Below are 13660 nucleotides of genomic sequence, written 5' to 3' on the forward strand. Positions count from 1 at the left end.
AAAATATATATAAAATCGGTCAACCTCTAGTTAATATGAATAATTGGTTAACCTTTTCTTATCTACCTTACTGGAACGCAGACCAATTCTTGTTACCCGTTGACTATCTGGACTGCTACAGCCCCAAGCTAGCTCGTGACAGCCCGGCTATCGGCTCGGCTAATACACACCACCACCTCAATGCAGTCTTTCAACCGGTCTCCTCACAGTACATACAGGAGTGTTTCATTTACAGCAAGTTCTGAATAAAAACTAAATGGATGTGAGTTGAGCTAAAATAAATAAAATCACAAAAGCTCTGACAAAGGCCAATACGTAAGCTAGTGATACTGGCAAGAGCAGTGCACGAGTTTGTCTTGTGCTTTTTTAAATTAAGATCAGCAAGAGCATGACTCTCGCCCCCCTATAGGTAGTGTATCAGACCCTGGGAGAAACAGACTTCAACTGATGGGTCCATCTACACCCCAAATAAGTAGGCATTGGCACCTTTGTCACTTTAAAACTACCCAGACAAATGAGTAACCACTTTGTACCTATACGGGTTCAAATTATACTATAAGCGAAATAAGTGGTATTAATTCCAAAGACAAGTGATTCACATTTGCAAATACTCTAATGAAATTTTATTACAACAAGTATACAAAAACTGACAAACAAATGTGAAAAATTGTCATATTTACAGAAACAAAAGTGTAAATGGGCATAAGGGGCTGCTCTGCTGGCTGGAAGATCAGGAAGAGGAAGCTTACATCACACCGAGGATTCCAAAGAGGCGGACAGCTTGCCGGGCTATACAAATAACGAGGGGAGGGAATAAAAAGTCATCCAATCTGACAGCAGAAGTAGATCAGAATGTTAAAATGCCTGGACTCTGCTTTAATCCACAGATACAAACCTGCCATTCTTATCAGGGGTCCATTAACACGGTAGAGATTAATCAGTTTAATCTTATGCCCCCTGTATGAGTCTTGGTCAAATATGTCATAGCACTCCAGTCTGTGCAAATCTTTCAAAAAAAAAAAGGACACTAGCCAAGGGGGGGGGTCCCTTTCACATGATGCCACCAATACCAACTTCCTCTGCTGCACCTAACCCTTCTGAGAATGAGTTATAAACCTATCAACTCGCCTCCTGTGCCCCTTTCTCCTGGACTCCATTGCTGCCAGAATCGCCGCTGCCATTAACTGTAGTTTCCTGCTTGGTCTTTTTAGCATCAGTGTCCTTTACGGGGCTCTCCTCAGTTTTCCTCTGTTCAGGAATACAAACCAAAGTCACTTCTCAACATGACCTCCCTGACCTCTACTGCAATCTACTCTATTACCACACAAATCACAAAAGCCACCGCTACACAATCACAACTATACACACACAGCCATCGGAATTCAAGCTCGATCAAAACACCTACTAAACATGCATAACGCTCAACCACAAAAGGGGAGCTTGGAATGGAAAGCAAAGTAGTCAAACACCATTAAAAAGAGGAGTGATCCTCGCAACCAAGAGCAAGCAAGAAATTCATGCAACATGAGCATACTAGGAATGGGGGGCATGGACCGATTTGACAAAGGAGGGGTCTAGTACAAGCAGAGCACAGTAATGTACAGCATGATGTATAGACCAGGGTATGAGGAGCCTCGCCACCTGTTGCCCCAGGCTGGGATTGGGTGTAGTAGCACGCAGCGGTGGTGGGGAGGGATCTCACCTTTTTCCTGACCAGGTGGGAAATGTCTGATGCAGATTTGGAGGAGGATGCGCCATCGGCTGCCGATCTGACAGGGATCTAAAACACAGAACAAGGGAATTGGTCATGAGAGCCGCTGCTTACTGAAGTTAATGACATCCAAGTCATTTGTTTGAATTAGCACAAGGTTTCATTCCAGGTGCAAGGAAAATGTACAGACTGTAGTTACCTGACTGGTTCCGAATGCTGATGAACAGGAAGATCCACCATTTTCTGCAAACGCTGATGAGGAAGAGGATGGGAATGCTGGCAAAGTAGAAGCTCCAGCCTGGAAGAGATCAGACATGATCAGTAGAAGAAAGACAGTACATCCACAGATCAATGGCATAAACAAGCTGGCTAAATCCTCATGTCAACTTTCCTTCTCATTAGCAATTGAGAAGTGGACTGAACTTGTTCCTTGCTTGGTGATACACATTTAGTAGACCTGCTATACTAAGTCATTCATTAGAACACGTATCAAAACACTTTACAACAGTAAATTAAGCCTCCTGCTGCGTTCCGGTCAAATTGGACCGATTCACAAGTTCTCTGAAAAATGTAGTTAATTTAATCTGATTGTCATAAGTTTCAATGACTTTGTCCACACAGGGGCATCTGAACACAAAATAGAGTTTGATGATTTTCATTACATTTTGGGTGTTTTATTTAACTTTAGTACACCTGTGGTGTTCCCGGTGTGAAGTGACTGGTCATTAGAAATGAATGGGTGAGACTACAATTAGAGTATAACATTGAGTTCAGGCACATTCCCATTCATCAGATGGACACACTTCCTCTTCCAGACTCCTACATGCATGTGTGTTTGAGCACACAGGCACTCCTCTTCTTGGCTTCCATGGCAACCCCCATGGGAACCTGTCCCCAATAGAATCTTTCCCACACAGGAACCATAACTGTTGGCAATCGCACAAACAATCGCAACATTATTGAAACAATATATAGAACTTTTCTCACAGCTCTGGTATATAAAGCTTTTGAGGCCTTGTTCACAATTCATTCTGTGGCAGCACAATGACCAAACAATATACTGTACGTGAGGCGCTTGATCATGACACTGGTGAGGAGAGAGTCCTTGTCAAACTTTGACACAAAGCAGCCTGTGATAAATAGCAAAGGTTCATCTGAGTATTTGTTACAGTGAAAATAATCCATACACCATGCTTTTTTTTACTCAAAAACAAGTTGTATGAGCTCAGGTCAATGAGGCCTACAGGCTATAAAATAGCAAATAGAAGTTCAAAACTCAATGTTCACAAGAACTTAAGTTGATAAAAATATCTAACAACATTAGGTGATAACATGTATTATTATGGATTTAGAATCAGCTATAATTGGGTGGTCATTTGGACCGGGAACACAGAATTAATCAACATCAAACGAACACAACAGGAGGGTTAAAAGGAACATTTAATGGACAAGTTCCTCCCAGTTTCAGTCTGTTTGGTGACTAATGAACACAACCCTGAGACGAGCCAGTATCCCACAGGGACTCACCAGGGTCTGCTGTATGGCCACAGAGGCTGATCCTGCCATACTCTGGCTCTCCTTGGCATCCTCTACCTTCTCAGCGACGTCAGGCAGCAGCTGCTTCAGCTCCTCCAGCTCGGTCTTCTCTTTGGCGCCGTCTTCACCTTCCGCCTTGTCTATCACCTCCTGGAGCATGGCTAGAAATCAGAAACAAGGTCTGTAAGTGACAGGTCAGAGGTTGACAAGTCATACCTAGTGCAGTAGTGACTGCGCAGGTAGCTTCGAATCAAGTGCAAAAAGTTGTTATTTCCCAAATTGTTGCTGAAAAGCTACAAGAGATCTGAACAGCGGCTGTCGGTAAAACATGTTTTTGGCTCCTTTGTTGACCGACTCCGCTGAGCGAGTATGCTAAATCGGCGTTGATGAGGGCCGGTCAGTTCCTTAGAACCTCAATTGCATACTTGTCACGTCCTCTCCTCCTTAAAGCCCATTGGAGAAGGTCAGAGGGGAGTCCCCTAGACCCCGCTATCCATCCTGTATGGCCAAATTGGTAACATGGCGCTAGCAACGGCTAGGTTGGAGGTTCAAATAATAAAATGCATAGACATGTGGCATGTATTATTATATTTATCCACCTTACCCAGGCGGCTCTCGATGACTTTGACAGAGCTGCTGTAGTGCTGGATGGCCTGGCTGTATTGGCCTGTGATGCAGTAGGTCATGCCCAGCTGGTAGTGGGTCTCGGCCACCAGGCGGCTGTGGGGGGGCAAGTGCTTCAGCTGCAGGGACAGGCAGTCCTGGAAGTCCTCCACAGCTGCAGGGTAGTTACCTAGAAGAGGGAAGGCCACGTGAATATGAAACAAACATCTGTAGTGTGTGGTGCAAGGGTCTAACACCTGAGGGAGGGGGAAGGGCAAGGTGATCAGAAATGGGATGGAGTATAAAGTCAACATAACTACGTGTATGTTCAGTAGGGCAAGCCGTAGCGAAACATTTTGCATTGAGCAAAAATAAATAAGTGCAAGAAACAGCACATGGAGATCATACCAGATTCTGCTCCAACTTCTCCCAGCTTCAGATAGGCCTGAGCAGCCATCAACTGGTCCTCCTTGTTCTCCTTTCTGTTTGTATAAGGAGAGAGGGAAACAGGTGAAAGGTATCCTATTGGAATAATGTATACCAAAACAAAGTTTGTGATGGTAGCTTTCTACAGGGAGCGTTTACCTTTTGTAGATGACCTTGGCGACCTCCAGCATTTCCCAAGCCAGCTGCAGGTTACCCACTTCCTCCTCCTACAAGAGATGGGAAGAAGCAAAAAAAAAAAAAAAAAGTTTGAAGTTTGTGTAATATTTTCATACGAAATAAGTACATTGTGACAAAGGGGCATTGTTTAAAGGACAACTTACCTTGTCTTCAGCAGTGCCTTCCCCGTCATCATCGTCATCGTCGTCATCTAAGAGTGGAGGCCAAGAGAATACAGTAAGCCTAAGCTGCAGCAGTTCTACACTTCAGGAAAACCAATGACCAACTGTACGAAACCAGAGTTTGATAGTTCACTAGGAAAGACAAGTGGAAGAGGAAGAGCTTGTGATTCCAGTAATAATGTGACAGCGGCCCTTCCCAACAGTGCAGCTTAAACTTCCATTAGCAAGAGAAGTGAGATTTCAGTTACAATCCCTTTACAGCCCCACTGCAGGTTCAACAACCATTTGTGTAAGAGCCATTCTTATGGTTCTTTAGTCCCAATCCACTTGGTGCACCCAAACAGATGATTCCTACACAGGACATAAGTTTAACTTCACCCTCTTCCTCCATCTTCTCCTCCACATTCTGCTCTTCAGAAGCCTTCACACCAATCTCCTTCACAGCTTCCTCTTCTTTTCTAGATTCATCTTCAGGAGCAAAAAGAGTCTCCTCCACCCCATCCACAGGAGGCTTAGACTTCTCATCACGCCCGTTCTTGGCAGGAGACTTGGCAGCGTCCTCTTCCTTTGCTTCCGTTTCCATGGTTTCTTTCTTCCCCTCTGCCACTGCCTCAGAGTCACCCTTCCCTTCCTCCTTTGGCTCAGCTTTGCCGTCCTCCCCATTAGTTGTTTTTTTCTCTGCCATTGCATCATAAACCTGCATTCGAAGCTCGTCCCTTGTTTTGTCTACACCAGAGATACATGGGGCATGAAAACTTAAGTTACATTGTTCTCCCCAAAAAGAGTGCATGTCAAAATAAATTCTCAATCTGTGACCATAGCATGAACCAGCCTTTTTCCTCACTGAACAGAGCTGACTGGGATGAATGTGTCATTCCCTCTTCCCCTGTCAGATAAGCCCATTGACAGGGGGCATGCCATTTCTTGATACCATGTTGAAGACACCTACTACTAATGCCAATGAAAAAAATAAACAATTGTTAGTTTTTGCTCCAGCACAAGTCCATTGTCCTAGCTAGCTAGTAGTTAAGTGACATGCAGCCATAAACAGTGATGGTCCGGTTAAGACGGGTTACTACTCACCTTCCAAGTTGTCAGCACTCTCAAACTTTGAGGTGTCCGGCTTCTCTCCCTCTCCTTCCTCCTCAGAGGACTCCTCGGGGACTCCCTCAAGAGCATTACCAAGGACAGTGTTCTCCACCCTGAAACATCCCACAGCCATTTAATTCAAATATTCATAACTCAGAGCTTGGTACTGGCAACAGCAGGCTTGTGAGTTTGAATCCCACATGGGCCACAATAATTATGTTTTTAAATAACCTTTATTTAACTAGGCAAGTCAGTTAAGAACAAATTCTTATTTACAATGACGGCCTACACCAGCCAAACCCCTTGTATACTGAATACACAAGTGACTCATTCGCAACAGTTCTTCCAGTCACTTTGGATAAAAGTCTGCTAAATGACCATACCATTATAAAAGCAATTATTCTAAAATGTAACTGCAAACTAAACACAGGTACAGAATGTGTCAAAGACCCATACAGTAACAGTATCATACTTCCACTTACCTGGCAAGCTCCAGTAGAGACTTCCCACACAGGAAGAAGGCCTCTCCACACTCATCTGCAGTGTCCCCATACCGCGCAGCCCTGAAGGACAAGAGATGTCAGATTAGCAGGACTGGTTGAGGTCAGGTAAAGAATAAATTAAAGTGCTCCTTGTAACATCAGAAATCAATACATGACCCTCATAGCATTACAAATCCACAGTCAATCCAAGCATGGACGTCACCATGACCTGGCTTTCGAGGGCTTTAGGCCCGAATAATTTTGGGTCAGGCCCAAATCTTTAGCGCTGCTGCAATGGTGTAAATAAATTGTAGTGTACTGAATGTGCCACTTAGCTCATAGAGCTCTGGCTACGTGAAACTCCCGAAGTCATCCAACCGTTATAATCAGGGGTGTAGTGCTGCCGGTGCACAGCGGAGCAATGCTCCGCCACATCTCAGAATGGAGCCGTGTCTTGCAAGATCACTTCATGATGAATTAGTATCCTACGTAACAAACCGAATACAATAGCGTGATCGTGTCAGGCTACTGTTCTACCAAAAACACCATGTAATTTATTATGACAATTTAGGATGATTGTGCTGAAATGTTGCATTTCCCCCCCCCATCATGATGTGTCTGATTAACTCCATCTGCTCTAAAAAGTGGATTAGTTCAGCTGGTTAGCCACCCGTACATCATTCAAGAAGATCAAAATGCATATGCCCATTGTTGGAGTCGGGGTAAACTTTGAACATTGAGATATTAAAGACCTGATAGATCAGAAGCATAGAATATAAGGAGTGAAAGAGACTGGGTTTTATGTCAGAAGGTAATGGGTCTCTGTAGAAAGACAGATGGCTTTGGAATGTGTTGGGTGGACAGGAGTAGGTCACAGGATTGCTATAGGGGAAGCGGATGGACATCTGTGGATTAGGCGAAGTAGGGGTTGAGGTCAGATCCCCTGAAAGGAGAAATAATGGTTTATTATCCCGTTACCCTCTTCCTGTCGATTCATAAGATGTAAGGATTGGAGAGGAGGAGTGTCCAAAGTGGGGTGGGTGGGATTATATATATATATATATATACACACACACACACACTTGTGATGGTGAGAACATGTCTTTGTCTGAATTACAGCTGTAACGGCCCTTTGGGAAGAATTAAACTTGGTTAAGTTTCTCTAGTGTCCGTGAGTTATTTACTCTGAAAAATTAGAACCTAACACCATGAAACTGATTGTGATCAAATAGTTGGCATGTATGCAGCATGGACATTTCATCTGTACAACATAAAGAGTTCGACTGACAGTGAAGGCCTGATTTATAATAAGGTAGGCCTAATTTGGTGTTTTAGGATTAGTCACAGTATGTGTAGGCAATCATGCAATTTGGATGATGCATTGTATGTACCCTATATTCTAAAACGATTTTATAGAAGTTGGTACCAACTTTCAGAATGATGGCTTAATAATAATGCTCTGGTAGGCTACCTACTAAAAGAATACCCCTGGTTATAATAAATGTAACGCAACTGCCATGTGTGGTCAACTAATAATTCCAGCACTGCTTTGATTGGGACAGCATCATTGCGCTGCTTTGAGACCAGCGTCAATGTCCGATTTTTTACCCCACTGAATGTTTCAATATTTGGTTATACAGTGGGGCAAAAAAGTATTTAGTCAGCCACCAATTCTGCAAGTTCTCCCACTTAAAAAGATGAGAGGCCTGTAATTTATCATAGGTACACTTCAACTATGACAGACAAAATGAGAAGAAAAAAAATCCAGAAAATCACATTGTAGGATTTTTTATGAATTTATTTGCAAATTATGGTGGAAAATAAGTATTTGGTCAATAACAAAAGTTTCTCAATACTTTGTTATATACCCTTTGTTGGCAAAGACACAGGTCAAACGTTTTCTGTAAGTCTTCACAAGGTTCACACACTGTTGCTGGTATTTTGTCCCATTCCTCCATGCAGATCTCCTCTAGAGCAGTGATGTTTTGGGGCTGTCGCTGGGCAACACGGACTTTCAACTCCCTCCAAAGATTTTCTATGGGGTTGAGATCTGGAGACTGGCTAGGCCACTCCAGGACCTTGAAATGCTTCTTACGAAGCCACTCCTTCGTTGCCCGGGCGGTGTGTTTGGGATCATTGTCATGCTGAAAGACCCAGCCACGTTTCATCTTCAATGCCCTTGCTGATGGAAGGAGGTTTTCACTCAAAATCTCACAATACATGGCCCCATTCATTATTTCCTTTACACGGATCAGTCGTCCTGGTCCATTTGCAGAAAAACAGCCCCAAAGCATGATGTTTCCACCCCCATGCTTCACAGTAGGTATGGTGTTCTTTGGATGCAACTCTGCATTCTTTGTCCTCCAAACACGACGAGTTGAGTTTTTACCAAAAAGTTCTATTTTGGTTTCATCTGACCATATGACATTCTCCCAATCCTCTTCTGGATCATCCAAATGCTCTCTAGCAAACTTCAGACGGGCCTGGACATGTACTGGCTTAAGCAGGGGGACACGTCCGGCACTGCAGGATTTGAGTCCCTGGCGGCGTAGTGTGTTACTGATGGTAGGCTTTGTTACTTTGGTCCCAGCTCTCTGCAGGTCATTCACTAGGTCCCTCCGTGTGCTTCTGGGATTTTTGCTCACCGTTCTTGTGATCATTTTGACCCCACGGGGTGAGATCTTGCATGGAGCCCCAGATCGAGGGAGATTATCAGTGGTCTTGTATGTCTTCCATTTCCTAATAATTGCTCCCACAGTTGATTTCTTCAAACCAAGCTGCTTACCTATTGCAGATTCAGTCTTCCCAGCCTGGTGCAGGTCTACAATTTTGTTTCTGGTGTCCTTTGACAGCTCTTTGGTCTTGGCCATAGTGGAGTTTGGAGTGTGACTGTTTGAGGTTGTGGACAGGTGTCTTTTATACTGATAACAAGTTCAAACAGGTGCCATTAATACAGGTAACGAGTGGAGGACAGAGGAGCCTCTTAAAGAAGAAGTTACAGGTCTGTGAGAGCCAGAAATCTTGCTTGTTTGTAGGTGACCAAATACTTATTTTCCACCATAATTTGCAAATAAATTCATTAAAAATCCTACAATGTGATTTTCTGGATTTTTTTTCTCATTTTGTCTGTCATAGTTCACGTGTACCTATGATGAAAATTACAGGCCTCTCATCTTTTTAAGTGGGAGAACTTGCACAATTGGTGGCTGACTAAATACTTTTTTGCCCCACTGTAATTAGGCTGGAAAACGTTAGATAAATTGAGGTGAGTGCTCATGATCATTATTCTGATGATTCATTATACCCCTCCTGTGTCAGCCTCCATTACTTATGCTGCAGTAGTTTATGTGTCGGGGGGCTAGGGTCAGTCTGTTATATCTGGAGTATTTCTCTGGTCTTATCCAGTGTGAATTTAAGTATGCTCTCTCTAATTCTATCTTTCTTTCGTTCTCTCGGAGGACCTGAGCCCTAGGACCATGCCTCAGGACTACCTGGCACAATGACTCCTTGCTGTCCCCAGTCCACCTGGCCGTGCTGCCGCTCCAGTTTTAACTGTTCTGCCTGCGGCTATGGAACCCTGACCTGTTCACCGGACGTGCTACCTGTCCAAGACCTGCTGTTTTCAACTTTCTAGAGACAACAGGAGCGTTAGCGATACTCTCAATGATCAGCTATGAAAAGCCAACTGACATTTACTCCTGAGGTGCTGACTTGTTGCACCCTCGACAACTACTGTGATTATTATTATTTGACCATGCTGGTCATTTATGAACATTTGAACATCTTGGCCATGTTCTGTTATAATTTCCACCCGGCACAGCCAGAAGAGGACTGGCCACCCCTCATAGCCTGGTTCCTCTAGGTTTCTTCCTAGGTTTTGGCCTTTCTAGGGAGTTTCCTAGCCACCGTGCTTCTACACCTGCCATGCTTGCTGTTTGGGGTTTTAGTCTGGGTTTCTGTACAGCACTTTGAGATATCAGCTGATGTAAGAAGGGCTATATAAATACATTTGATTCTAGCAATTGAAAGCAATGCATATCTTCTCCACACAAACACTAGGTCTATAGCCTACCTGATGAGCTTTCCTGAACTTTGATACATTTCAGTCAGTTAGCCTACTGATGCAAATACACATTTGTACACTTACCATAAGCTATTCAAGTCATTTGATATGTTTGCATTGTTCAAAAATGCCTACATCGTTTCAGTAACAAAATAACTGAAACCACTATTGGCTTCATTGACTTAGAATTAATTCTCATAATTGTGGGCTAGGCTACTTGTTGATTATTTTAACAGTAGGCCTACCTACATAACCTCATATGGGGTTACTGACCACAATCGATTGAATTAATAAGTGTTGATTAATAACTTATTTGGCCTTAATTCAAAACATGGGGAAAAAAACTGTTGCAGAAAGGGGTGCTGGAAGTGCTGGAGATAAATTGAAATACATTTGTAAAATTATATAATTAGGCTACTCCTGTCTATTAATTAAATCATTGAAAATACTACACCAGCATAAGAGACACTAAGGATCAATAGCTTATTTAAAAAAAATTGCTGTAGATTGTGTTTTGTCACATTATGAGCACATAGGCCTAGTCTACAGTCAGGAATCCCGCAATTAGGCAGCCTGCGTGGGAAATATAAAACAGCTGATTGACAACCACAACTCAATGAACAGCAGGCAGCAGCTAGAAGCTGTTTGGCAATATTTCAAAATACAATTGCAGGAAAAATCTGTTTGAACAGGTGAGTGCCACTGGAAAGTTGGTGGACTATAATTTCCTCCTCATACTTTAGGCCTAACATCAGTGTATCCACTCTTTTTATTGGCCCATGCTATTGGCTACATTTAAGGCATGGGTCATTTGTTTTATTGATCTCAGTATGCAAATGTCAGGAAGAGCTTGTCATTTTGATCATTTGTGTGGTATAAAAAAGTATATATTGTAATGTCTGCAGTCATAAAATGACAGATTTCTAAGATAATTTCCTGCAAAGGCCATTTTTTCCTCAGACCCACAAACCCCTCCACCCCTGGTCTTCAGGACTGGGCTACGAATGTTATGAAACTCGGGTGACTGCCCTCGATCCAAGCCATTTGTTCTGAGTACTCACAGCATGCCACAAGCCTCCTGGAACACATGGACTGCAGAAACGACATCTCCCATCACCATGTGCCTGTTCCCAGCGCCGATCAGCTTCTTTGCTTCCGCCATCACATTGACAGAGCTGTGGTACAGACATGACAGCTACAATACATATTTTGTACTTCACTCAAACAAACCTACTGCATGATACATCACTGTGGAGTTGTGACTAAAAAAGGTACAAGAGGAACCCAGTCATAAAATATGTAAAAATTCAAACCAACAAAATCAAAAAGTGCAGTCCCTCACCTGTCTGCTGCCATAGCACTTGATGACCCAGGCTTTTCATCCATGCTGAAACAGTGACAAGTGCAGTCAAATATGGACTCAAGACTACAAAATATTGTCTAGTCAAGTAAGTTTAGGTACATTTACATTAGTGTGAACGCTAAATAGTTTAGCAGAGGTCATGAGGCTAGGGTTAAACATTTCCCGATGCAGGAGGGGTTAAAATGTCCTTCGAGCAACGTAGCCGTATTATTTTACAGTCAACAGACACCCCGCCCCCCGGTAATCTCAGTATGCCAGTGACTATCATTCTACCCTGTTTCGAACGGAAGTGTTGCTTCTAGGAGATAGGAGCCATCCAGGTAACGTTAGTGTTCGTAGAAAGAACAAAAAACACGTTTTGCACGTTGACACTGGCATATCTTGACTTGAGACAATAACGTTGAATTGAACTGGTGAACTGGATAGCTAAAAAAAAAAAAAATTTAAGTGGCGTTCCTTGCTCAGCTATAGAAAACTTTGGAAAATGTTCCTCGTTAGCATTATAGCCATGTCACGCCAGCAAGCACGTACATTTCTTGAGTACCAGGCAGTAGGCGAATTGCTTCATGCTTTGCTAGCTAGTTCACTAGCCAATTAGCAACGCAGCCAATTAGCTAACAATTTCGGGCTAACTAGTTACCTCTAGCTAACTTGGCGAAGAAAATTAACATTAGCTAGCAAGTGCAACAGATCGTCACGTCCAATTCGAGGTAGCTAGCTAATAATAGTTACCGTTAGCTAGAGGATAGTGTAACGCAGTTAACTAGCTAAGGTTAACCACCCACGAATAGCATCAATTGGGCTAACTAAGGGTGTGTTCGTAAATTCAATCTGGAGTGCGCTGTGGGCGTTCGTAAATTCAGAGCATTGTCAGATTGTCAGTTCGTAAAATTCACCGCGTTTCGCTATTGGAGCGCACACTGGACGCTCTAGCCGAGGAATAGGGGTTGATCCGAGCGTTCTGAGCTCAACGGCAGTCAAGCTAACGTTGGCTCACTGACCATCTTACTCACCCTAGCAGAGCTGGTTCCATGTTATCCTGAGTGTTGGCGACTAACTGTGTTTCTGGCAGCAATTTAATTACGCTTTGACGACGTTTACTGACACCGGCTATATTCAACGGGTGTTGAGCGTTCGTAAATTCATCAGTTATTCTGCGCTCTGTCTGGCACAAACGAGACTGTTCCGAAATTGGAGTATAGTTAGAGCGAATTTACATACTCACCTTAATGAGTAGCTGGTTGGGTGTTGGAGCGGAACTTGTTAGCTTGTTATTGCATTGTTTATAGAATGGGGACATGAACAAGTTTCGGCTAACTAGCTAGTACACAACGACTTAAAGACACTGGTGATTTGCTAGATAATGTAAGTAGTTATCAAAACAAGTGAGCTAGCTTCTAGCTAACACACAAGAGGGATAGGCGAGACCTAGACGAACGCACACAAACAAATGTCCTACAAAATGTCTCACCTTCCTGAGCTTGAACCAACTGCTGTTTCCTCCGACATGTTACGTGACTGACTCAGCATACAACGTAGTGTAAACTGTGTAACTAGCTAAATTAACAGATTTCCCAGGAAAATGTCAGGTTCTTTATTTCACTGACACTACTCTTTGTTGGCGCGTTTGCTGACACTGTGCACACTTCCGCTGAACTTTCAACTTGATTAAACGCGGGAGAAAATATTAAAGGGAAAGCAACATTTTTTTTATTTAACCAGGCAAGTTAGTTAAGAACAAATTCTTATTTACAATGACTTCCTATGAACAATGGGTTAACTGCCTTGTTCAGGGGCGTAAAGACAGATTTTTACCTTGTAAACTCGGGCATTCGATCTAGCAACCTTTCGGTTTACTGGCCCAACGCTCTAACCACTAAGCTACCTGCGAATGTAACGTTCTTAAATGATGTGAAAGAATGCTGTTCAAAGGGTCATTTTTTAAAAATATAAATCAATCCATTGCATGTAGAGGACTTTGTTTAAAAAAGGTGAATTTCTTCCTCTGTATGGGACTTTTACAGGGCT

General features: G+C 43.0%; 1 protein-coding gene and 1 non-coding gene across 5 annotated transcripts; both read right to left on the reverse strand.

Moving 5' to 3' along the window:
* Window positions 1-594: 594 nt before the first annotated feature.
* Window positions 595-13314, reverse strand: LOC106584054 (histone-binding protein N1/N2). Of its 4 annotated transcripts, none has more exons than XM_014168869.2 (15): window positions 13104-13314; window positions 11612-11656; window positions 11331-11444; window positions 6207-6287; window positions 5719-5837; window positions 5014-5361; window positions 4618-4664; window positions 4436-4503; window positions 4259-4332; window positions 3852-4040; window positions 3239-3408; window positions 1911-2009; window positions 1703-1780; window positions 1129-1248; window positions 595-789 (listed from the first exon to the last, which is right to left on the reverse strand). In XM_014168869.2, the coding sequence occupies exons 1-15, from the start codon at window positions 13160-13162 to the stop codon at window positions 751-753; spliced, it is 1650 nt and encodes a 549-aa protein (XP_014024344.2). In that variant the 5' UTR covers window positions 13163-13314; the 3' UTR covers window positions 595-750. The 4 variants fall into 4 exon arrangements, with proteins under 4 accessions (XP_014024344.2, XP_045561925.1, XP_014024346.2 ...); XM_045705969.1 differs by having other exon boundaries at window positions 12858-13291; XM_014168871.2 differs by lacking the exon at window positions 5014-5361.
* Window positions 3510-3645, reverse strand: LOC123729965 (small nucleolar RNA SNORA16B/SNORA16A family). Its single transcript, XR_006761660.1, has one exon. It is a non-coding gene; the product is annotated as a small nucleolar RNA SNORA16B/SNORA16A family (small nucleolar RNA).
* Window positions 13315-13660: the final 346 nt, after the last annotated feature.

This window comes from Salmo salar, chromosome ssa23 (assembly GCF_905237065.1).
Source record: "Salmo salar chromosome ssa23, Ssal_v3.1, whole genome shotgun sequence".
In the NCBI taxonomy this organism is placed as follows: Eukaryota; Metazoa; Chordata; class Actinopteri; order Salmoniformes; family Salmonidae; genus Salmo; species Salmo salar.